This window comes from Anthonomus grandis, chromosome 6, assembly GCF_022605725.1.
Source record: "Anthonomus grandis grandis chromosome 6, icAntGran1.3, whole genome shotgun sequence".
Taxonomy (NCBI): domain Eukaryota; kingdom Metazoa; phylum Arthropoda; class Insecta; order Coleoptera; family Curculionidae; genus Anthonomus; species Anthonomus grandis.
Window position 1 is genome coordinate 1,889,730 of NC_065551.1, and position 27,447 is coordinate 1,917,176.

At 36.1% G+C, this 27,447-nt stretch overlaps 1 protein-coding gene across 1 annotated transcript; it reads left to right on the forward strand.

Annotated features, from left to right (window-relative positions):
• The first annotated feature begins 1,777 nt into the window (after positions 1–1,777).
• Positions 1,778–27,179, forward strand: LOC126737169 (cytochrome P450 9e2-like). Its single transcript, XM_050441932.1, has 8 exons — positions 1,778–1,968; positions 7,056–7,305; positions 19,893–20,056; positions 20,107–20,269; positions 20,334–20,496; positions 20,551–20,758; positions 20,819–21,061; positions 25,830–27,179. The coding sequence occupies exons 2-8, from the start codon at positions 7,100–7,102 to the stop codon at positions 26,267–26,269; spliced, it is 1,587 nt and encodes a 528-aa protein (XP_050297889.1). The 5' UTR covers positions 1,778–1,968; positions 7,056–7,099; the 3' UTR covers positions 26,270–27,179.
• Positions 27,180–27,447: the final 268 nt, after the last annotated feature.

Genomic DNA, 27,447 nt, shown 5'->3' on the forward strand with positions numbered 1-27,447 from the left:
GAAAAATAATCTAAAATGAATTAATCCCATTTTTTCTTCATATACATTAACTTTTAATATACTTCATTTTCAGCTCTCATCATATTTTGAACATAGTATTGAGCTAACCTTAAAGTTAGGTAAATTCCGATCGTAAATTTTTTCAAATTAAATAAAAGAATTGGAAAATCCAATAGTTCTGGACTGGACGAAGATTGGAAAAACTAGCCATTTTGCTTCTGCCATTGTCCGATCTCTAACTGAGCAGATTCTTTTGTTCGAGAAGCGACATGGAAAAAACGAGACAAAGCTGATGTAGCGAATCACGTTTCCGCATACAACATTTTTAAACTCATGAAGTTACCTCATGGTTCCTAAACGTCACCGTACCTATGGATTTAGAATAACATCAAATAAGTCGATAATTATTTGTTTTTATTTATTTATAAACGGGCAAAGGCCAATTAAATTCTGTTAAACTTTCAAATTCACAACAGTAATACATATTATAATATAATATACAGAAATACAGAAAATCATTTAGTAATAATAATTAATAATATCTAACCTAAGCTTGCTAAAACTTGACGTAGGAATTTGTTATAAATTTCAAAAAGGTCAATATCATGATGTTGGTATGCTAATCTCATTGTTCTAGTGAGGAAATTATTAAGACCATAGTTAGTACGGTGGATTGGGTAATGAAAGCTATCAGGGGCTCTAGTTGTTCTTAGTGGAGCATGAATATTGATTTTTTGAAGTAGCTCTGAAGCTCCAGATTTCCCATGTAGGATATTGTAAAAAATAATAAGATCCCTCCTCTTATGGCGGATAGGGATGGGAACCGTATGTAGCATATCGAGTATATTCGCATCATTGTAATTATCCAAGATATTCAATTTATATGCTTATAAGTTTTTCTTCTTTAATCTTTATTACGTTTTTACCCTAAAAATGAAAAAGCAGCAGGCAACATTATGGAAGTTATTCTAAACGAATTGGTAAGACAAACTGGATATACAATTGTAAACATTTCAGGGTAATGCCGTTATGGCAACTGCTTTACAATGTGTAGTCGACATAATGACATCCAAAGGAAGATCACCAATATAATTTCCAAAGCCCTCTTTAATCCTTGTGCCTGTCGTATTCTATGTGGTGTTCATTCCTTTTGTTGCATGTTCCTTTTTTTGGGATCGTGGAAGTCATAAGAACAACTGAAACCTTGTGAGTTGTGAGATTCTTCTGATGAAAATCTCAACTCCCGTCCACTGCAGGTACTATGGCTACCTACAGGTACTAAGGTTATCAGTAAATATTTATGTGTTTCATGGAAATTTGGAACTTAATTTAAGCAGAAGTTGATTCTGCTTAGAATTACTTGCAAACGCTTGATATGAGATTATTTATTAGGAATTTATTTTAAATTAATAACCGATTATAACTTAGTCAGACTCTCAAAGAACGTGGCTTGTGATGGCTTTATTTAAAATGTGTTCCGCCGACTTTGCTTATCTGAATAAATTACGAAAATCTTCTTAAATCTGGTATATCCTTATTTAACCCTTTTTTAGAAGCCCTTATACTTAATAAAACATCAATTTCACGCAGTCTTAACTTTTTTTCTGGATCATAGAACTGGTTAACTAACCATTCAACTGTTTCTGCCGGACTGTTAATTTTATCTATAGACAGGTTTCTATAAACCAAGTCTCTTTTATGATGACCATGTGTAACTAACGGAAGATGTCGCCACTTTATACTACCTGCAGTATAAAATAAATTGCAAAATCTCGTGATTGTACCGGTACCGACTGATGCGTCACACTGTTATTAATAGAGATAATTTCCAGCTGAACACTTCTATCGAGTCAAAAGCAACCTGATTATCAACATTTAATACTCAGTAACTATAAACAAATTAAAAATTTTAAGTTTGTCGCATTGATATGATTCTGCAGATTGTACCTACAGATCCAATTAGAATAGGTAAGTAAGTAAGTTAGTACCTACAAATACAGTGTGTTTGTTAAAGAAAAGCCTTATTATCTGCAGATGGAAAATATAAAGAGGGTGGGATCTGCGTTAGAGCAACGCAGATCCTTAACAGGAAAGATATTCACCCTAAGTTTTTTCTAAATAAAAATAAGTATGTTGTTTTGAAGACCTTTTCAATTTTATTTAATTTTATAGATAAGTAGTTACGTGTTATCTTGTCTTACTAAGTGTGCAAAAGATCCACTATTCACAGATATACAATGATAAAAAAAATAAATAAGGGCGTGAAAACGCTCGCACACATCGATTAATATATTTGTGCGTTTTTGGATTCTACACAAAATTATAAACATTTTCATGTATCATATACCATACTGATATTCAACTGTTTCTAAGATACACGGTTTTGAAAATTGCTGTTTTTATAAATTTAAAAGCCTCTAAAACTTATTCTACTAAAAATAGAAAAAAACGGATTGCACTATTCTATTCTTACTTTTTAATTCCTTTTTTTCTGGAAACATACAAAATACGATACATGTCAAACAAAAATCAATGTAAAAACTCATCCAGAACATTGCTAAAAGTATTTTCATTAATTTGAGTAATTTCAGGTCTTTATAAACTTTTTATTTTAAATACCCCAAAGGAAAAATCTCTCCTATCAATCCTACTACGGTCCAGCGGACTGGGCACCACGCCTCAGATAGACAAATATAGGTTGAGTCTACAGTGACTTGTTAGAAGTCCATTCTAGAACTGGTCCTGGGTGCTTGGATGGCCTTTAAGGCCTCTCGCGAAATATTATTTACTCTTGTCGGAATAAATAATTACTTCGGTTTCCGGGCCGCGTATTTACATACTATACTACAGCAGTTTACAGCACAGAGCATTAGAAAGAAAAATGTAATGTAAAATTGGTAGTAACAGAGTGAATAAATGTGTTATGATTATTATTGGTTTTTGTTTCATTTTTGTTGGTGATTTCAATATACAGGATGTTGCCGTGTTAAAATGTTTAATGAATGCAATGCTACTTTCAAATTTAAAAACAATGTTGTGAATGTGTGTTGTATTTTGGGCTTTAGAATTTCGATAGTGTTTTGTTTTTAAGTTCGGTTTTTTATTTAATGTATGTATCTAAATAAGTACATATAAATTGTTAGATTTTAATTAGGTGCTATCTATTTAGTTCAGATTTGAAATTTAAAGAGCCTAATGAATAAAAATATAGCAATTACTTTTGCTTAAAATATGAGAGCAAAACCTCAAGACTGCGGATTAGAAATGGTTGAATTAAAAGCATATTTTTGTGTGTTAATGAGACAGAATGTATAGGGATATACAGATTATTATTTATTTTCTTTTTATTTTACTCATCTACCTAATATTATCTACCATAGATTGGACGTGTTATCACAAATAAAAATAACAGTAAAGAAAAAGATGACACACTTACGTTTTTTCAACAACATATGGTTCCAAATTTGCCTTCATCATATTCTTCTCTAGATGATCTACTTAAGAGAAAAGAAGTTGCGGTAGAACAATTAAGTCAAAATTTTTCAAATCTCGTACAGATGGTTAAAAGAGACTCGACTCCTGAAGCAACAAATATGGTGGTGAAACTGAACAAAACATGAGAAAAAATAAAAACCTCATCGGAGCTGCTAAATCTATTTAGTAGAATGAAGAATATTTGTTGTGGAAAAATAATTAAAGTACAGCCTACGTCCACAAGTAGAAGATCGCAAAGATCTGGAATGACATCTGGATCAAAAAGAAATCAGGCAGGAAGGCCAGCGAAAAAAATAAATAAATCATCCGAAGACGTAAGGTTCCAAGGTCAATTAATCAAGCTGTAGACTGCAATTGCCAAAATGCCAAATCTCATTAAAAGTTTATTTTAGGCTAACTAACTATAATAAAATAGTAATTTAGATACTAATACAACTAATTAGATAATAAAGTTAGGATACTAACATAAAGTTTGGTGGACTAAGATATTTTATTTTTATTTTACGTCAAGTACCTGTGTTTATTTTTTTAATAAATATTTGCTTAATACCTATAAATCTGTTTTATTTTTCCATTAAAATCAATCTAATAAAATAATCTCTTATAGTCGTATCCCTTGGTACACCTTCTAATTCTAAACAGTTTGCAAAATTTTTTGAAATTGTAAAAAAATTTAAAGCAAACTTCAGAAAAATACTTAACGACATACTTAATGTCGAAAAAGTTTACCCCACCGTATTATAAAGCAAATTAATGATAAAAGCAACAATGATAAAAGCCATACAAGCAAATTAATGATAAAAATATAAATCTGTACATTCTCAAGCGAAACCTATATTTTAAAATTAAACCAAATTTAGGAATGGACTAAAGAAATTACGTTTTACGCGTACGTATTTACGTACCTTTAAAAGCCCACAAGCCACTATTAAAATTTTTAAAGTACAACACACCTTCACAACATTAGGTATTTGTTTTCAAATTTTCCAGTCGCATCATATTCATTAAATATTTGAACATCCTTTATCTTGTATATCGAAATCGCCAGAAGAAATAATTAATAATTATTTACTAATTATTTTGTATATTATGTATTTTATATATATTAATTGTAATTATTTAAATTAATAAATAATTACACAATAATTAAGTGTGTTACTACTAATTTTACAGCAACAAACAAATCACATAAACACATTTTTCTTTCTAATGCTCTGGACCGTAGTATAGTATGTAGTGATAAATAAGCGCATTTCTCAACTACATATTATACTGCGGTGCAGAACCGTCGAGTTCTACGGTGCTCTGTGCTGTAGTATAGTATGTAAATACGCCTTTAACTTTTTCCCTTGTAGCCACCTTCAGAATGGTGAATGCCCCCGCTTGAAAGGGCGTCGAATTACTTCTAAGCGAGAAAGCTTATCCCCGATCGGTGTCGCTACGATACACTCCAGCTCCTGACAGCCCTGTGTGGGCCATTCTTGAACTGTCTGTGTACCATACTTGCAAATCCCTTCAAGATCGAGCCTTTATATTGGGCCATTCTTCCCTGCTTGCTATGTCAGCCTTAAAGAAACTTACATACAGTATCCTTTGAATTTGTATCAAGAGACAACAGAATTGGCATTTCCTTCTCGACCAGTTTGATGATGGATGTATGACCTGCTACCCCGGGTTGATGCTGCCTTATGGCTCTATCCTATCCTTATATACGATGCCAGCGTCTAGTCTTTGCAGTCTAGCCAGTTTTTGAACATTTCAAACCTTGTTTTTGCCGTCCTGCAGATCACCGAGCCGTACATCATGCAATAACACTCTGCATGTGATCACACATTACCTTAATGAATTTGCCTGTAACTATAACCATCTTCTACATAAGCCTGCACTTACCACTGCACTACCCACCCCAATCTCGGGCCGAGTGGTCTTCCAGAGCTAAGCTGGCAGTCCTCTCTCGCATAACCGACCAGTGAAGCCGGCGTCTTCCTGGAATGTAGGGCTAGGCAGATCTCCTTGTTTTTCACCTTGTCAAAGGTTCGTTCAACGCCAAAGAAGAATGCTAATGCAACCTTCTTATTGTTGATGACCCTCTCTGCTTTTTCAACTATAGCGTGTAAAGCAGTTGTAGTAGCCCGCCCTTTGATATACGCGTGTTGATTCCAATGGAGTGGATTTGCGTTCGGAATTACCTTCGTTAAATGTTCATTATTTACTTTAGTCAATCATTCTTTCTAAAGTTATCATTAGAAAAGACCAATAAGACTTGGCCAGGCTGTAGTCCTTTTTATCCGGTTTGGGCGATAAAGACCACATTCCTTGCTCTCCATCTTTGGATTCCGACTGGTTTAGCTGCCTTATATAGACAAAATTCACTTACAGCTCATTTGATAGAGGTGTCGATCATCCAGCCTATCCCCAATCAGGTCTTTGATAGTTTTTGACCGGATCCGTAACCGCATCACCCTCTCCTGGGAAGTTAGTCACGATGAGATATTTCAGTGTTTGTTCAGCTGGCTTCTACTTTTAAAGAGCCTAGTTTATGTCTTTTATCCGAGCTAAGAAGTTTGACCGGTCTGGCGGAATCGGACATCGTTTCCAGTTCACTACGGAATCTTTGCCAGCTAGCACTTTTATTTTCTCTCTATCTTAAAGCGCTTTTTCACCTCTTTATACTCTTCTCAAGCCTCTTCAGATTCTCTAGCAAGTGATCGGTGGTGGGCCTTCTTAAACTCACTTTTGAGTTTATCGAGGCCCTGGTTCTACCGTGTTACCTTGCGGGCTCTTCTACTGATTAGTATCGGCCTGCCTCAGATCTTAGACAGTTCTGCTAGGCCTTCTATATAGCGGGCGCAGTCCCGTGGTGTGTGGATTTCTTCTATGCGGTTCAATCATGTAGTTCAGTTACCTACCAGTATGTCGACCGTCGTCGATGTTTAGATCTGATGCCTTTAGCCCTCTAATTTGTCTCTTGATGGAGCGGGAGAGCTCCTAGCTTCTACTGTTTGAGTTGGCTAGTCCCACCGGAACTTGACGGTGCCGCAACTGGGCGGGCTGGCTCCTTTTTACCTGACACTTGAATACTTTCAGGGTAATCAGCTCGAGGAAGAGCTGCCACCCAGCCTATTGTAGCTTCTACATTTTGGACCTGCTCTTAATTTTCCTTGCGTCAAAGATGTGCTTAAATGATATTTCGACCTTAAAAAAATTTTACGACGACAGACTATATGGGGCAACGACGAGTGGAAAGTACAATGAGCTTAATAGATTTTTGGCCTTCAATAACGACAGATGGAAGATTGGTAACTTCTCTCTCAAACATTTTTTTATTTCATCATGTATCACAACCTACTTCATTAAAAAAAATTAGGGTGAATGCGACTTCTCCACCAAAACCCCTTCACCTTTAAGCTGCAATGATGGAAATAATATGTAAACAAAAGGTTACGGTTAAAGGATTATTTTAATTTTCACTTCATCAGCCTTCTATTGTATTGTCTCTTATCTTCATGGATTTAAATGCAAATGAAATAGTCACATTGTAATATTTTAATTATTTTTAGATATTCAAATTTAACCATTAACAATAAACAACTTGTGAAGAAAAATGTGGTTTATTTCTCTCTGCACCGCCTTCGTTTATTGGTTCTGGATACGACCGCTAACCTACTGGAAGAACCGAGGAGTGGCACAACCGGCTTTTTTTACTCAGAACACTCTACCACTCTTAGGAAATATGAAAAGTTCACTTTTCCAACAAAAGGACATAGCGGAAAATTCTGCCTATTTTTATAGGATGTTTCCAGATGTGAGGTTAGTAATATGAAGGGTCATACAAGGTGTCCAAGCTGAAGGTTATACTGAGCGAAATGACCTCCTCTATCACCACCTTCACTTTGGACTATAACCTATGAGACACTCAGTAATCTTATTCGCGTCATTCCATTCAAAAGGAACTGCCTGCAACCAGAACTCCGTCTTAATAAAATTGTCGCAAAAGACGATGAGTTAGAAACTCAGTTACACTTAGTGATTCTTCTGCATTTGCTCAGCAACTGCCCTAGTTCCGCTTTCTCGTTCCAGGAGACTCGACTATGTCCTTGCATTTAACGTACTTAACGTAACTTAACGTAACCTTAGCTAGCTCATCCCTACATTCCTTCTTGTTTTTAGAAAAAAAAAATTAGAAATACCCGATTTCTTCTCCTTCTAATCAGATTTCTTTTGCTTTTTTTTGTTTTTTGGTTACCTTGGCCTGAAGAGGATTGAAGTAGAGACACGTGTCGGCAAGTACCATCCTTACTTTTCCTACTACCCGACTTACGGGGTATTCCTATAAGCGTATCCTTTTTTTAATAAAATTAAGAATAATATAACCAATAATAATAACTCTCGATGGGGAGTTATTATTAACCGGGGAAGCATAGATATCCCTCTGGTATACTCTGACTGAAAGAGCACCCTGGGCCACTGGGGATAAATGGCGGTATATCTATGTCAGTGGAGAATAGAGGAAGCCTCAGACATTCGCGAGCCGCTGCCTGGGGATCACCAGAGCATATTTGAAGCCGGCGTTGGACATAATAGTTTGCGAATCTGTGGCAGGACGCTGAGCAGGTCTCCTATCATGCAAGAAGCCACAACTCCATATCCATCCAAAGAACCATTTGGAAGACATAGACCAGCAAGCCAGCTCAGCCAGCACTCACCCAAGTAATTCCAAGACAGCGCTTGAAATGAGCAACGCCCATGAATAAGTAAGTAAATAAATAAATAAATAGATAAATAACCAATAGTCCGTATTTTTTATAAGGAAACAAGCATGGAATGACAAATAATTGACTACCGATAATAGCTACACGTTTAGTTTTGCAGGGAGTAACCAGAAAAAAATATTACTGCACAGAGAGTCGCTTATCAACACTGTATTAGTTTTACCGGAAATTCGCATTAATTCCGTCAAGCGGGAAACCGAAACAAAGTGAGCGAACTTTAAATGGGCTTTAAATTACAGACTAATATACAAATTAATAACAAGCTTTCAAGCAACGTGTAACAGCTAGAGATAGTAGAAATTCAAGAACCAGAAACTGAAGTTCTTATCGACAACAGTGAAGAACTTCGTTGATCCTCGTAGAATTTAGAACGGCAATGGCAGAGTTTGACGGCACAAACCCTTCATCAAGACCGGCACTCCTTAGAGTAAATTTTTCCCGCAAATTTTCAATGCTACTTAACATTCGAACGTCTATACCTAATGATCTTGAGTACGGCTACTGCTATTATCAATATATTTAAAGTTAAGATCAAAAGTAAAAATAAATCAATTCCAGAACTGAAAAGCCAACAATACTGTCAGCCAACTGATATTTTAGCTAACCGAATTTATCGTAGGAATGCGAACTCAAAAAATGCAGAAAAAAGTGGATGTTATTATGCAACGCATACAAGAACATGCTCAACACGACTCACAAAATGATAACATTGTCTAGTACTTTGACACCCTTAAACAGAAACTTTCTCTGCCGTTTAAGAAGGTATCAATCCTCAAGCAACAGAAAACAGAAAAATTCATTATGTGAACATTCATAAAAATATTCTATCGAATGATCCTACCGCAAATCAGAACAATAACACTAACTAACTAACAAAACCAAGATGATCATAAAATACAGAAACGCAAAACGTATAACCAAATGGAGCACGAACCGTTTACAGTTAAAGATGTCTCTGTCATCATTAAATGAATACATAAAGCAAAAAATACCCGAGTAGCGGAGGAAAGTCACCTGTATCGGAGCCACTTCAATCAAGATAAAAGGGTTGTAAGACAAAAACAGAGAGAAGCATGGAGAACGTACTGCAGCAAAATAGAAATTTATACCGATGCTAGGGACACCAAAAAGGTCTCAATGAAGACCCATAACGGGAAATAGGCAAGCTAGGCAGGAAATATGGCACCTTTACTGCCAACCTCCAAGGAAGCACGGAGCAGCAATTTGATACACACTTTCCCGATTTCTCTTCCAGCATTAGGAAGGATCGGATACAGGTACCTTACTCCAAAGCTTTGTGGTCTTTATCCCCAAAGCGGGCAAAAAGGACTACAGCATGGCCAAGTCTTATAGGCATTTCAGTTTAACGTCCTTTTTAATGAAAACCTTAGAAAACATGATTGACTGAAGAACACTTGAAGTAATTCTGAAGGCAAATCCACTTCATAGGAATCAACACGCGTACACAAAAGGACGGTCAACTCAAACTGTTCTATAGGCCGTAGTTGAAAAAGCAGAGAGAGCCATCAACAATAAAGGTGTTGCATTATAACTCTTTTTTGACGACGAAGGGACCTTCGATAAAGCGAAAACAATCAGATCTGTGGGGCTCTACAGAACAGGAACAGTCTTCATTGACACACAGCTCAGCTATGGGGGATCACCGGATAGAGATCGGGGTGGGTGGTAGGTGCCTGCAAGAAAGTTGCCTGTCGCCACAGGTGGTGCGTGAAAACGGGCCTCTCTGTAAATCCTGACAAAACAGAGCTCTTACTTTTGACGAAAAGGAGAAATGTTGCAGGACTAAGGCCGCCATTAATGTACCAGAGACTTCTGCATATCAGGCAAGAGGTCAAGTACCTAGGCGTATACCTGGACAGTAAGCTAACGTGGAGTAAACATGTCACCGAGGTAGTCAACAAAGGAATCGCCATCTTATGGCAACTTCAAAGGGTAGTTGGTAGAAAGTGGGGTGGTAAAGCCTAACATCCTACACTGGCTATATACTCCTGTAATCAGATCTGAAATATTGTACGGCTCGGTGGTCTGGTAGACGGTAGCAGATAAATCTTTTAATGCTCAGAAACTAGCTAAACTGCAAAGGCTGGCCGGTCTCGGCATTACAGGTTCGAGGAGAACTGTACCAGGTCCAGCGCTTAACATCCTCCTGGGTTTGCCGGAATCTCCACTGTGGACTCACAGGGAGATGCTGGCATTCTATGTAAGGATGAAGGACAGCGCCACATGGCAGCATCGACCCAGGTAGCAAGGCATACATCCATCAACCGACAACTGTATATCTTAGTCGTGGTACCCTAGGTGTGGCCTGGCGGAGAGAACGATATATCATTTTATAGGAGAATGCGAAGGATGGGCTAGGATCAGGAAAGATACCATGGGTGCTCTCTTCCTGCTACAAAAGGAACTAAACGACCTTAACTGGGAAGGCCTGCTCTCCTTCATTAGGATGAAGGGTCACCTGCTTAGGCAGACTAGAGAGGGTGTTCAGCGGTAATGACGGAGTTTCAGAGTTTTGCGGAAAGTCCTCCCACCATTACTACTAACTATTACTCCAAAGCTTATCGCCCTATCACCCTTGCTGTGCAAAAGATATATAAAGTATGAAATCCTGATGTCTTACCCGTTTTATCCTAACCACCACGCATACACTCAAGGGAGATCAAGAGATTCAGCCACAAAGAATCCATTCTGGATATTTGTATTGACAACGTTAGTACGTTTGACAAAACAGCCTTGTGTTAAACAAGCCAGTTACTAAAAACTAGAAACACCCCCAGACACATTAATCGGATAGATTTTCACAATGCTTTTTAAGAGAATTATTGAAATCTGTGTGCAGATCGCAAAAATTAGGGGAATGTTGATCAGGGAGTGTCCACAAGGAGAGGTGCTATCACCTTTACTGTGGAACATGGTTTTGGATAGTCTCATCATCCGCCTGAATAATGACCACCATCACACAATAGCCTGGGCAAATGACTCAGTCATTCTGCTACCGGATAAATTTGAGCAATCACTTTACGAGCGAATGAAGGCGGCTCTTCAAGTAATAAAGAAATGGGGTGCGAAATATTCCCAATCCATTACCCCCAAAAGACTGAGATGACACTAGAAAGAGAAAAAGTAACATACCTTCTGGAAATTGTCAGGCACCTTACTAAGACATATTTCGGAATTGGAGTACCTCACCATTATTATAGCAAGCTTAGGTTTATTATAGCAAGAATTAGAAGTCTGATGTATATGCTTTCTGTAATCTCATTACAAAGAGATTACGGAAAGCATATATTTCTTACGAATAGTGTAGGTTCTCAATAAGCAAGACCTCGAGTTTTTTCCCTAAAGAACTTTAGCACCATATGTTGTTGATTATAGGTTAGTTCTAACCTTCCGCTGAACAAATATGAATTGGTTTTCTTTAGAACAACGCTTTTTGGTTGTCGGTCTCTCATGAGTGAAGCAGTGCGAAAATTGCGTACAAAATTTGGAAGAAATGAAGCGCCCACCTCGCCTATTCTTATCCTAATCTTGCCTATTGGCAAATTGGTGCGTAAAGTTCGTGAAACTGGGATGCTGGTCGATGCCAGACGTGTGCCGCATACACGACCGGTGCGTACAGCTGAAGCAATCGCTACAGTGACCGAAAGTGTTCGTCAAAACCCCAGAACATCGACCCGGCGCAAAAGTCAACAAGTGGCCATTTCATGAACCACTCTGAGGAGGATTTTGTACAAATACCTCAGTATGTTTGCGTACAAAATCCAACTCATTTAGAAATTGAACCCTTGATGACGAATAACCTTCCACAACGTTTACGCTTCGCAGAGTGGGCTTTAAATGAGTTGACCGATGACCCAAATTTAGCACGAAAAATCATCTTTTCTGACGAAGCGCATTTTCACCTCGGCGGCTACGTTAACAAACAAAATTGCAGAATTTGAGGAACGGACAATCTACATGTCGTCGTACAGAAGCCAATGCATCCAGCCCGAGTCACTGTGTGGTGTGGATTTTGGAGTGGTGGCTTGATTGGTCCTTTCTTTTTCGAAAATGCGGATGGTCGCGCCGTGACAGTCGATGGTGAACGTTATCGCAACATGATAACTGACTTTTTGTGTCAAGAATTGAAAGATATCGGTCTCGACGAATTATGGTTTGGACGTAGCATCAACTTTCTGCGCACAAGATTCAACAAGCTTATGATTAGCCGTTTCGGTGATGTCCATTGGCCTGCTCGCAGCTGCGATTTGATGCCGCTAGACTTTTTTTTATGGAGTGCATTGAAGAGTGCAGTTTATGGTAACAATCCCCAAACAATTGATCACTTGAAAGAGAATATTCGTGCCGCAATTGCCCAAATTGACCAGGAAACAGTGTATTTTTTTAAACGAAATTCGTTTAAAAAATCAAATTTTATCTATTTAATAATCTATTCAAAATTGGACCAATAGATGGCCCACCCTTTATTACTAACTGAACGGAATGTTATTCTCCTCACGGAACATTAATTAAAATGAACGAAATGATACACATTAATAATTATGTAGTGGTTTCCAACTTTTATAAGACTGAGTTGTCTCATGGGGATGTGTGATCTTAGCTAATAACACTTTCTTACTTGAGAAATCTTTTCACAAAATTGATAGATTTAAACAGCTTAAAAGCCACAAACAAGTATATAGAGAGTTGCAGGATTGTGAACGATATCCATCAATCGTACAGTTACTACTCGAAATTAGTCCCTGACATCTCTGCTGAGAACATAAATAAAGTTTTCATTGAAATTGCTGAGAAACTCTACAAAAATTTGAGTGCGTCATCAGTAGATCCGCTATGTTACTTGTATATCAAATTCCAACCCAAAGGTTCAGGGTTCATTTTTCTTTATACTAGGGATGCCCAAATCTGAAAAAACATCGATATAGGTATCGAAAATTGAAAACAATGTTCTTTCCGATACATCGATATTTTCAAAAAAATTGATGTATCGAATCAGCGTATTTTGCTAGTTTTTATTAGTAAAGTAATAATTTATAAAGGAGACCCATTTTATTAAAAAAATACTTGGAAGTTATGTTTTAAATTATTGATTACACTAAACATATAATCCTAATTCCATATAGAAAATGAACTGCAACATAAAATAAAAACAAATTAAATTACACATTCCAAAACTTCTTATTAACCTTTGAGAGTCTTTTTCCTTTCAGACGATTTCTCATTTGTCAGTGTTTGTCTTGCCTTAGAGAAAAGCCGTTCAGAAGGTTTTCTCTAAACGGTATGGAGGTTGCCACAATCGATAAGTATTTCAAATTTTGCTAGGATAGGATGTATTCCAGACATTGCTTTCCAAGTAGACAGCGGGTTATGAGTAAAATTGGAAATTGGACTTCTTAAGTATTGAGTGACTTTTGATGTAATATCTGTAGAATATTCATCTAATTGTTTCGACTTCGTTCGTTCAACAATTGTATGGTGACCGCTCCACAAATTAAATTCTTTTGAACTGCCTGAAAAAATAAAAATACATGCAAAAATTAGCTTCCACTTTATTGAAAAATATTAGTTTTACCTGGATTTGCATCTACATTGTCAATTCCGTTAACATCGTCTACGTAAGGTTTTCCAGCTTTCTGTAACTTAAGTTCTTCTTTGTAAAGGCGTTGTAATAAACTAACAGCATTTTCGCAAGATAATGGGTTCTTAAAATGAAGTCTTTTAAAACGTGGATCCAGTAATGTGGACACTGCTAGTATCTCTACGTTTTCAATATCTCCAAATTTCATTTCCATCTGTTTAAGCAAACTTTTTTAAAATTCTTTACCAATCTCTAAAACAGCTGAGGTTTCATTAATTTTACCGAAAAGGCAGTGTACCATTGGGATAACTTTGCTGCTGGTTACATAATGTTCCTAGTTTCCTAGTTTCCTACACATAATTCTCTAGTTGCCGCTTCCAAGGGTCGCAATAAGTGCTTAATCTCTTCTAGTTCTTCTTCTTTTGCATTGATCATATTTGGTGCTGATCTATGTCGATTAATAATTTCATTTATGGTTGATCTTAGTTCCAAAAAATGCTTTATTACAAAGTACTTATTCCACCAAGTACTAACTTCTTAAATTAGTTTTGTTTCAGTACCAGTTGCTTTTCTTAGTTCGTCGCCAGCCACTACGCTTGATTTAAACCAGGTAACAATCGTTTTTAATTTTGATATCAGAGTAGACAAGTTAGCAACGTCACTAACAGATTTTTCAGCCACCAAATTAATTAACTATGCAAAACAGGGAGTACTATATTTTTTTTCCAAACCCTAACTCTACTGCTTTTAATATGTTCGCACCGCTGTCAGTTACGCTTGCTGAAATATTTTCTTTTTTTATATTCCACATTTTGCATGTGTTTACTAATTTATCAGCTAAATATTTATCAGCTAAGTATATCGTTCTTGAAGCTTGATTACACCCAAAGTACTTGATACTAGTTCTGTTTCATTATCAGATCAATCACACGTCCACACGTCCGTATCAGTCCACACGTCCGTAGTTGTGCCAAAGTCGAGTAAAGCTAGTTCTATTTGGTCTACCTTCATCAAATTCAGGAAGCCTTCATTTTCAACAAAAAAAAAATGGTTGTAAATCTTTACATATCATATATAAAATGATATGTAAAGTTTATTTGACGATTTTTATTGCCACCTTCTGAAAACGATCGTATATACTCAAACGAATCTGTCATTTTGACGTTTTGGGGCAACTGTGAAAGATGAAGATGAACTTTGTTCTGAACTTACTGGCGAAGGAGATCGAGATCTTGCTCTGGATGGCCCTGGTAATACATCGTCATCGTAGTAATTGCTTTTGGAGGCAGTACCTGTACCTGCAGGTTCTTTTTTAGAGTCCACTGAGAGAGTCCACTATGCAGGCGATCAAGATGCAGCAATAAATTCGTCGTATTTCCAGAAGTTCTTACAACAAGTCGCAGTGTTTGCTGAATTTTTTGAAAAATGTCACCAAACGTTGCTTTTTGGAGGTGCCATTTTGAGCTTAAAAATAGATAAAAATGTTTTTTGTTTTATACGAGGCTGATTTTGATTAATAATAAGTTTGCGACAAACGTCAGCAACATGATTTAAATTTGTAAAGGCAAATAGGTACTTACTTGTAGAGTATGTAATTATTAGGTATTTCAATGTAAAACCGACACAAATACGAACATTGAACAGCACTATTCGAAAATAACGTTACATTAGCTCCTTCAAAACAACACTAAAAAAATGTATACAAGTCGGCATAATTATGCAGTGTTATGGTTAAAAAAATGGGATCCCCGAACACAGGGCATCAAAGCATTGTGTATTGTTGCCAATGTTTCGATTTGTACAGTACGGCGAATTCTCGGTTCCACTTTGCCTATGTATTTTACGAAGTTAAATCTTTATTTTTTTTCTTAGATATAGTGAAGCAATTCGATACATTTACAGGCAGTACTTCGATATATCGGAAAAAAAATATCGATACTCTCGATACATCGTGGGCATCCCTACTTTATACCTACAGATTCGACAGTTTAGAAATATTACTCTCAATAAAAAAAATTACAATTCAGCTGAAAAGAACGGTCTATGTGCTATGATAATTCTATACATAACAGATATTGCTCTTAATGTCCTTGTAGGGATGGATAACTGCATCATGGGTTGTGGGCAATTCTCTTCCTTGTTTAAAGTCTGCCAAGGAGATTCCAGTTCATAGAACGGGCATGCTTGCTTGATAAACCTTCAAACATGAGACCAACATGTCTTCCTCCCAAACTGTCAAACATTATTGTAAACATGGTTTATTGTGTTCTGGATATCGCCCGATATCTGTTGACTGGAAAGTGCCTCAGGGGTCGGTGTTGGGACCTATTTACTCTTTCTTCTGTATGTCAATGACACCCAACTCTGTATCGGGAAAAAATTCACATTGCCTGCACCACCATTCTTTGGCATAGTTCTTATATTGGCTCCTTTAACACATATATCCTTAGGTCAGGGTAAATTTGCTTTCGTAAAAACCCACAAAAGACTAAACTAATAACTGTGGCTTTTATAATATTCTTGTTCCTAATTGCCCCGTCCAGTCTTGCTCTGACAATAAGTTTCTGGGTCTGATTGTTGACAGGAATCTTAAATTTTAGAACTATATATTCAGCCTTAGCAATAGGGTTTCTGCATGTTGCATTGCTGTTAAACTGACTATTTAATGATTGAATATCCCATCTCAGGTACGGCATTTTGGGGTTGCGCGAGTATTTAGGGGAAAGTTGGCTAAAACGGGATACCTAAAGTGCTTTAACCCATTACTTACTAACTATGCTAATGATATCCATAATTTTTTACCTGGAACTTCCTCATTGACTTTCTTTTATGGTTAACTATTGTTATTCTTCATTATCTTGATTATAACATAGAAAAAAATATTTTTAAAAAAATGTAAAGTATCCCGTTTTGCCCACCTGGTCGGGTAAAATGGGATGGTGTTTAAAAATAATTAAAAAATCATATTAATCGTTAATTTTAATTTAATGAAGTTAAAAACAGAATAAAATAAGTGTCTTATAAAATCCTTAAAAGTAAATAAACATTAAAATTACTAATTTAGCCATGACAAAAATCGCATGAGTACGGCCCATCATCATTCTCCACTCCGGCGCAAGCTTCATGAGCCCAATGTCGACAGTCCTGACACATAACCCAACCGTCGTCAGCTTTAGATTTCGAGTATAGCTCTGTACAGTAAATAAAACTTTCATCATTTTCTTCCTCTTCCTCTGAACTGCTGTCAATTTTCTTTTTTTCTGTCATTTGTTTTTTTTGCTTGTTGACAGGTTTATTATTTTTATTTTGTCCTTTATTATTCTTTACTTTTTGATTTTCTTCTAGGTTTAGTTTGGGTTTCTTAATGGGCTTCTTTTCCATAGATATTTCCAGTTCTTCTTTGTACGGTGTTGAAGTTAGCACAGCCGTTTTTCCTCTTCTTCTGTCATTAGCATTTACTTTTCTTTCGGCGTGAGGAATTGGAACTATTTGTTCAGGCGTTACTTGAAAATTGGTGGTAGTGTACGAACATGAGGGAGTCGCATTTCCATAAAAGTTTCTGCAGGAAATAGGAGGATGGATATTCTGCAATGTTTCCTTATCCGCAAGCGGTTGGCGAAGTTTCTCTGGTGTTGAAGAATCTGGTCTGATCTGATCTGGCGATGTTCTTGGAGAATTCTCAATATTTTCCATGTCACACCCTATTTCTTCTTCCTTTGTAACTTGGTCTTGTGGAGTTGGTGATAGTGTACGTACTGAAAGGCGCCTATTTTCTTCGATCGGAACTGCAAGATTGTGCACAGGTGTATCTGTAGTTTCAGCTGGCTCAAACATCCAGTCTTCAAAGATTTCTGGATTAAAAGGTTGAATGCCTATTTTTCTAAACCCATTTACAGCTGTTTGGATGCTAGCAGCTTTCATGTATGCGCTTCCGAAAAGCTTACCAATTTGGGTTATCGTAACTGGCCGACCTGGGTGTTGTTGCATCCATTTTTGAACCTCTGACGTATAAAATGTACTAACCGGTGACATAAAACTAACGTCTAGTGGTTGTAACCGGTGTGTTGTATGCGGTGGGAAGCATAGCATTATTACACCGCATCTCTAGCTCTTCTTATTACATCAATATTTTTTGTGTGGGTTGTATGTCCGTCTAACAGTAACAGGACAGCTTGTTCTGTAGAGGCCTTTGAAAAGTCAACAAATTGATTAAACCACTTTAAAAATATGTCTTTTTACATCCAGCCTGATGAATGAAAAAAGGCTGTACTACCAGGAGGAGCATCATCTAGCAGCTCTAGCTTTGCTCTTGATCTTGGGAAAATAAAGGCAGGCGGCATAAATATACCAGTGGCACTCATGCAAATTTCCACCGTAACCAGAACACCGCGTTCAGCGGAAGATATGCAGCCAACTTGCCTCTTCCCACGCAGCGATAAACATTTGGATCTTTTCTTTGGCACTGTCATTATACCTGTTTCATCGAGATTGTAAATCCGCCCAGGCGGTATTTTATATTTTTCAAGCACGTCAGAAAGTAAAGAGAAAAAATTTTGTACAGCTGGTCTATTAAAGCCCATAGCTCTAGCAAGTGATGTTGGTTCGGGTGTGCGAAGTTTAACGTTTGGATGTCTCTCTAGAAATTTGTATAACCAAGCTTTACCTGCCATTTTTTTGTTTTTATTAAATTGATGAGCTAATCCATTGCGTTCTGCTAACTGAAAAGCCAAACTTCGGAGGTCACTTAAAGTAAATCCAAAAAGTCTTGATTCCATATGCAAAATGTGTTGCACCAATTCTGCTTCTTGCTCCTCAGAAAAAACTGGTCTGTGACGCCCTAGTCCTTTTTTCGCCGAATTTTCTCGTTCGAGAGTCCCTTTTTTAATTTTATCAACTCTGGCTGCAATTGTTGTTTGTGGTACCCCAAATTCCTTTGAAGCCTTAAGGTAACCCATTCTTCCTTCGAAAACCTCTTCTATGGCTTGTTGCATACATTCCTGATCCCAAGACTGTCGATTAGTTTTTCTTTTATATTTGCCCATTGTAAGCCTAAAAAAAGTCTTTTTAGCAGTTGGGTAATATTTTTTTGTTTAAAATCTATTTAATTTTGTAGTAATTTTGTAAGAGGCATCTGAAAATAGATACAAGCTAATAAAAGTAAATAAATAGGTTAATATTAAAATGTAAAGCCTAAAAAATAAATACCAAGCTAAGCCATATTAAATTTAAATAAATAAAATTTAGGCTGTATAGAACTTTTATTCAATAAGAGCATATTGATTAAAATTATTATCAGCAATTTAGCCTCTGTCATAGAATAAACATATCATGCCTATATATGGCGTTGGGTAAACGGGTAAAACGGTCCCGTTTTACCCACCTCCCAGGTATCCCATTTTACCCAACTGCACATGATTAAAGTTTTTTCTAAATTTCCACAACAACAACAAAAATTATAGCATTCACTTATCTCTCAAAATACAGCCAATGACCCATAGAATCATAAAAAATACTCACCCTTATTTAACTGCCGGCTTTAATCTGACAAAATCGTAACAAAACTCTACAAAACAAAATACCGTAACCTTGCTTTATTAAAGTGTCAATTGTCACTCACCGCAATGACAGAATTAATAAGAATCTCCACTTGCTATATTTCGACAGACGTTATTTTTAGCGATTGACACCGTCATTCAACAGATGGCGCTGCTTGTTTTAAGAAAAGGTATCCTGTTTTACCCGACTATCCCGTTTTGGCCAACCCTCCCCTAATTACACATTTTGCAGATGTCACCCAGAGAATCACGTCGGCCATGTTTTATTAGAGAGGGCATTCTTAAAATCTACTGTCTCTACATACAGGAAATTCCATGCCTGATTTTCTTGAATCAACATAAAGTTTGTTACATTAATATAAAATACTCTGCCTTTTAATATCCGACACCAACCCGTTAAGTTTAGGAATTCACAAACTATTTTAAAATAATTACATATGCAATTTTTTAAATGCAATAATGCAATTTTAGGTACTTTGGGTTTTATCAATTTCTAAAACCAAAGCTGATAATCCGCGATCCAGAACTAATCCGAAAAATAACTGTAAAAGATTTCGATTATTTTGTGGACCACGTATCTGTTACAGACCCATCAGTTGATCCGTTATTTGCCAAAAATTTGATTAGTTTAAAAGGTAGTAAAATTTTTCATTTCTTTCTTCTTGATTGCACTAGTGGGTTTTAGGAGATCAATGGAGAAAAATGCGATCAACCTTAACTAGTTCATTTAGCAGTAGCAAAATGAAAATTATGTTCAGCCTAATATCAGAATCTGCTCAAAAATTCATCAAACACTTTGAGAAATCGGATGGCGATTGTGAGATTGATGTAAAAAACGCATTTTCAAGGTTTGTTTATAAAATTAATAGTACCATTGCCATAAATCCTCTAAATTATTTGATATTTATATAGATTTACTATAGATGTAATAGCCAGCACCTCATTTGGAATTGAAGTTGACTCGATGAAAAATCCAAAGAATGATTTTTTCATATTAGGCAAGGAAATTACTGAACTAAATATTATAATGCTCTTGAAAGTGCTTCTTTACCAATACTTTCCTAGTTTATACAGGGTAAATTATACCAAGTTATACCGCCGAATATCAAATTTAATTAAACGTTTTTAGTTTTTCAATGTGTCGATGTTTAGAAAGGAAGTAAATGATTTCTTCCGAAATCTTATCATTGAAACTATCCAAACCAGAGAAAAAGAAGGAACTTACAGGCCCGATATGATCCAAATACTGATGGAGGCCCAAAAGGGCAGTACCAAATATGATACTAACAAAACGACGGAAGTCGGCTTTGCGGTAGTCCCAGATGAACATGAATCTAGTATGTACCATCTTCTTCTCATTAAGTAGTAATAATCTAACAGTTTTCAATATTTTACAGATCTATTCAAAACTCCAACCACAATTACGACCGACGATATTAGCGCCCAGGCTTTAATTTTTTTCTTTGCCGGATTTGATTCAGTATCTTCTCTTATGACCTTTACTGCTTACGAGTTAGCTGTTAACGAAAATGTCCAAGATAAACTTAGAGAAGAGATTCGAAGAACGTTGCAAAGCTGTGATGGCAAATTGACTTATGAGGCAGTCGTTAACATGACTTATATGGATATGGTCCTCACAGGTTAGTATATACAGGCCTGACCACACAGATTGCAGAAATTAATGAATTAACTTGCAATAACACATTTTTTCACCTTTTCAATCTGGAGGAGAGCACCTCATCTTCTAATAGACTTACGGTACTCACCTCATTATATATCTGTTCTACCCAGTATAACACTTCGCTGTTTTAAATTAACCCGTACATATCTTTTGCTACTGTGGTATTTAGTTCTTCTGGGTCTAGTGTGTTCTGTTCAAATATTTGTTGCATTCTATCGACTGAATTTGATTCTTCGGTGTCTTAAACCAGGTATTGGTCGGCGTGTAGTCTTCACGATTCGATGCAATATTCTCTAATGAATGAAATATCTCTGTTCTTTTTCTCAAAAAAATATCTTTGTCTTCTTCGGTCTTTGATCAGTCCTTGTAAGAGAATTTTACGGTAGCTGTTGTTCCATCCTTCTATGCTTGGATACACAACTTGGACGGATCAAAGTTATATCTTGGAATCATCTGATCCGGCACTAATGTCCTATCAAATCGGGTTATATTCCATCCGCTTTCATCCCAATCTTTTTGTCTCTTCTATAATTTCCTTTTGTAGCTTAAGAGCGGACTGCAAGTCAAAAAAGGCGATGTTATTAAGATACAGATATAAGGATACAGCCCCCACCGACGTCAAACCCTTACTAAAATAAAATTTAGAATAATCGAACCTCGAACACCAGCGTACTGTCGCGGTGTTGCAACATCTCGCTTGTTAGGAACTTTATATGTATAGTGATTCCATTCGCCAATCTGTATACTCGATTTATTTTTTTTCAACTTTCTATGTGTTTTTTTTTTAATAAACGCAAAGACAAAATGTTTATTCTTTTAATATATATTACTTTATTTTAATCCCTCATGAATTTTTAGGTTGCTTTTATTATTGGAATTTGCGAGGCCTGCCGCAGAGAAGTGCTACTGAAAATGTTTATAGATGATTTAAGTCAGTCTCTACTCGATCCTATTTTTGTCAGTAGCCTTGACAAACGACAACGTAATTGATGTTAACTTTGCAGGTGTGTTGAGGTCACCGAGGTTTCTCTCAGGTCCAATTTAATGAATTTTCAAAGGTTTGTGAGCTCCAATAGAAATAAGATTCAGATTCTAAATGAAATTTCCTATAGAGGCACTACTCCTCTGATTCTGAGATCGCTAATGTATTCGCCAAATATTTAAATGTATAGCCTAAGAGCGTGCCCAGTTCCCAATGAATTACACATTTAACGAAATTATCTAACTAAAGTGACAATTTCTGATATCCATACCAAATTGTCACTATCGGATATAAGTAAAAGGTCGGGCGTAAATGGTCTTCCCACAATTTACTGAGGCAATTCAGCTTTGTATAAACACGGCCTTTTATATTTACACGGCTATTTTATATTTTTTTCATATTTAATTTATCTCTTCAATCAGGAGTTTTTCCTTCCCACTGGAACACCGGTCACATAAAACCAATTCATAAATATGGTGACAATTCCCAAGTGATTAATTAGAAACCTATCAGCATACTAAGTATTATTCCTAAGATGTTTGAAAATTTGGAAATTCACAACTTTTCGATGAACAGTTTGGCTTTGTTGATGGTCGTTCTAGTGAGTTAAATCTTATACTGCAATGGACTGAATTATAATGATTGGTAGCATCAGATTATTCGAATCCAAAATTAATTTATCCTGAAAGTAAAAACGTCCGATGAATGTGCTCGGCTGCAAGATGACTTGGTGAAATAATATTTCTATGGATTTAAATGTTACAAAATGTAACTTTAATTGTAATTATAATATAAATTGAACTATAATTACAAGAAAGGAAAAAAACTACAATGCAAAATCAAAATTATGCCTAAGCTAAATATTGCCTTACAGTACTGGGTATTACTGGGTATTGCTTAAGAGTATAGAAATGCACATCACACAAATGAGAAATATTATTAAAATTTGTTGTTATTATAAAAATAGGTGATTTTCTAGCGACATTGGTTCTAGTGTATTGGTTTTGTATTGGTCTATTGGTTCTGTATTCATGCGTGGTATCCGAAAGCTTAACATCGATAATAAACAAGAAGAATCAACTTCGTTATGAATGAGTTTGTAAAGAAAATTAAGAGATATAAGCGATCTTCTGAAGTCTAGTGAATCAATATTAGCAATCAACTGTCGTAGCAAAATGGTATTATCAATTCCCCTTTGCGGATAAATATCACTCTCCGTGTGGTATCCTATGGACCTGGTAAATAGGATACCATACCAGGCAGCAATACTCAAGCCTTGACCGCACCAATGAGTAAAACAGTATTTTAAGGGTTTTGATATTTGTAGATAATCTGCAATTTCTCATTATGAACCCTAAAACTTTATTTGCCGATGATGCAATTGATTGAATGTGTGAAATAAAAGTTAATTGAGTATCAAATGTGAGTCCCCTATACTTTTGCAATGCACTAGATTTTCGAGATCAATATTATAATTGTAAAACAGTGGTTCACTCTTTCGAGTAAATGTCGCCAATTTACACTTAGAAATATTTAATTTCTGTTTGTTGGTTACACAATATTGATGCAGCATATTTAATTGTTCTTGAAGAAAAACATTGTCATCAAGACTATCAATTCTTCTGTACAATTTTAGGTCATCAGCAAAAAGCAAATTATTGCATGCCAAAACATGGCAAAGGTCATTAATGAAAAGCAAGAATAACAATGGTCCTATGTTTGACTCTTGGGGTCAAATTGTTGCCGTGATGAAAGGTACGATTCAAAAAATAGGATGAGAGATTTACTAAAACCAAAAGCGCATAACTTTTGAAGCACAACGAAATGATCAATCCGATCAAAAGCCTTTGAGAAGTCCATATATACCACATCAATTTGTCCGGCATCATCAATCGTATGACTCAAAAAACTGGATGAACATTGAAGAACGCTGAGGCATAAAGACATGCTGCTGTGTGGCAATAACTCGGTGAACCGTGGGAAAAAGGCGGCTGTACAGAACCCTATCAAATGCCTTTGCAAAGCTGCAAAGAACAGAAATTGGCCTGCAGGCAGGCAATATCAGCAATCTCAGCAATATCAACAGGAAGGAAAAGTGAAGGTCTTCAAAGATAAATTGAAGAGAAATCTAAGGGGCTTACAGAAAATGGCACTACAATTCCTCAGCAAGAAGCAGGGTATTTGATCATGACCCGAGCTGCACTTGTTCTTCATTTTTTAAGAGCATCTTCAATCTCCAACTCAGAGAACTCTGTAATATGTAAGGTGGAATTAGCTATTGTCTAGTTGTAAACATCTGGATTAAATGACAGAAGATCATTATCCTTGATGGCATACACACTTTGGAAATACGATGCAAACGCATCAACTATTTGCTCTGGATTTTCATACCTTCCTGCACCGTCATGCATATCTGGTATTCTCGAACAAGACTTTTTTGTTTGCACATATGACCAAAATAATATGGGATTGGTAGATATGCTGTCTTGAACATCAGTTATGTAGGATTTGTAGCAAGTATCTATCTGAGATTTAACAAACTTTCTGAGCCTTTTAAATTCAGTAAGATTATAATTACTACTTGATCTTTTATAAGCTTGGTAGAATTTCTGTTTAAGTTTGATATTAAGTTCAGAGGAATACCAAGTCTTAAATGTAGGTACATGTAAATCTACTATTTGATAAAGTTTGTCATAAAACATGACACAAGCCATATTTACATCGTTCGAAGTATCCAAGAATGACCAGTCCACACTCCATAATGATGCCTGAAGAGAGGGAAAATCAGGTCTCCTAAAGTTATAGGATTTACATGAACTACTTCTTGCAAAATTAGTGAGCCCTACTACCATGCCCCAATCAAAAATCATTGCCAGTGCAGGATGATTAGTATCCTCAACCAATAAGGGTGTATTGTTATGAGTTACCAGTCCACATACGTTAGAAAAGATAAGATCCAACCTACGTTTGTTAGCATTCAATACAAAGTTCAATTGCTTCAAGCCAGCAAAGTCTTCAAATGATTTCAAGCTTTGAGCCTTGTTATCAGTTTGATCAGTATCAAAAGATGGTACCATAAAATCACCCATTACAAGAACATATCTGTAACCATTAAACATATAGGCCAACAAATCTATACAAATCTATACAAATCTATAGGTATATTGTTCAAAGATTAAGCTACTTATTTGAGGCGGACTTTTTTTGCTTTTCTGGGTATTGTATTCTATCAAGGGAGTTTTATATATCTCCCACTTATCACAGTGACAGCCTCAGTAACTTTCTTTCTGACTCTCTTCCTCATCTTTTTAAGATCGCTGTTCTACCAGTGACCATTGATACCATTAATGTTTGGCTGATACCATTAATGTTACATATGTATATGGTCTAAACAATTTCCTTCCTAGGATCTCACTGGGTCTTCACTGATTTACCGGTCACCATAAGTGACAAATCGTAGAGGCATTTCCATTCTCTCTTTGACTTAAGGGTTTGCCAATAATTTTTTTGTTGCATGTTTGGCATCCATGAAAACAATTGCCCAGTCGTAAATATAGTGCGATGATAAAAAGTTCCTCCCTCCATCCCAAATGAGGGGATGTCATGTCAGCAGGGCAAAAATACATTTTTTTTAAAAGCTATTAAATCTGGTAATGCACCTTTGGCATGAGGTAACTAACTTTACACTTAAATTTTTCTTCCAAAATCTTCTGCTATATTTTACAATGGAATTTATATATTTTAGAGTCCCTTAGAAAATGGCCGCCATTTGTGATACTAGGACGTGAATGTACAAAACCTTACATAATCGAACCATCGTATCCAGGTGAAAAATCTATAAACTTACCAAAAGGAATGTCTATAAACGTTCCGGTGTACGCAATTCACCGTGATCCGAAATACTATCCTGAACCGGAAAAATTTGATCCAGAACGTTTTAGTCCTGAAAACCGAAAGAAACTAATACCATACACGTTCCTGGCATTTGGACAGGGTCCTAGGGCTTGTCTGGGATCGAGGTTCGCCTTATTGGAAGTTAAGATTTTATTATTTCATTTGTTGAATAAATTTAAAATTATAGCAACGTCAAAAACTCAAATACCCGTTCAATTAAGTAAAAAGTTTGCGATAAACATACGTCCCGAAAATGAGTTATGGTTAGGCTTAAACAAGTTAGATAATTAGTGTTAGTTAATTTAAATACAGTAATAAACACAATATAACAAATTTAAACCGACCCGTACAAGGTGATGCAAAATTGTCAGATTTGCACGAGGAGCCAATGTACTCGCGCAGATTGTGGTTTAAGCAGCTCGATTATTGTATTTTAAAAGCTTTTTTTGTGGGAATTAAATACAAATTCCACATCGGTTTAATAAAATTTAATGTGAAAAGAAAAGTAAAATCTAATTAACAAACAAATATGACCGACTAAAAATTACAGTACAAAAGAAGGACCACAGAACATCCCCCTTTAGAAATGAAAGTGAATGGAACGAATCTGTCGAGTTGTTACCACTTAAGTGGTCCGCTCGATCGTAAGATGGCGAGGCACGTCATCGATTTTTTTCATTGGGTTAATAAAATTGCATCCAGAACCGAAAGCAAATCGGGAAAACTCATAATAAAACATACAGGGCCTCTATCTATCGGAAAATGAATTAAACAAAACAGCTTCTGCAACATATAGCAAAATTTAGTTCCGCGCGATCTTTCGATCTAGCGGACCTCAAAACAACCCGACATGCTCCTTCCATTTAACATTCTTTTCTAAAGGAAGATTTTCTGTGAGAACGACATAAAACTAAAAAGTCACAAAAATTGGTAACATAGTTCTAATAAGAAAAACCCTAAAAGTAATACAGCTTTGCTAGTAGTGGGGTCAGCTATAGTTAATACTCTATATTAACCTAAAATACTTATTACGAGCTAATAGATGGCGCAAGTCTTATTCTAACATTATTTCACATTTGCTCGCGTGCAAGCACCGTGTATAGGCCAGTTCAGATTTGGGCGACTGTTAAATATAAATGTTAATTTTTTTCCTATTATATTTACTGTTTACCTAGTTCTATAATAAAACAATTTAATTTCATGTTTTTGATATTTTAGATCTTAGTTTTCTGGTAAGCTCTGTTGCAGTATGAGCCAATAAGAGAAATCCTTATGGACTATTTTTTCGGCTGCTAACGAAATTTAAACAAAAAGTTTTAGTCAAAAATGGTGTAAACGTTCACAGTTCACAAGTTCTCAGTATGAAAACTTATGCTTTCCATATTTTCATACTGTCCATTTTTTTTTAAATAAAAAGTGATTCACCCGTTACTTTGAGGTAAAATGAATCACTTATAAGTGCCTTAAAA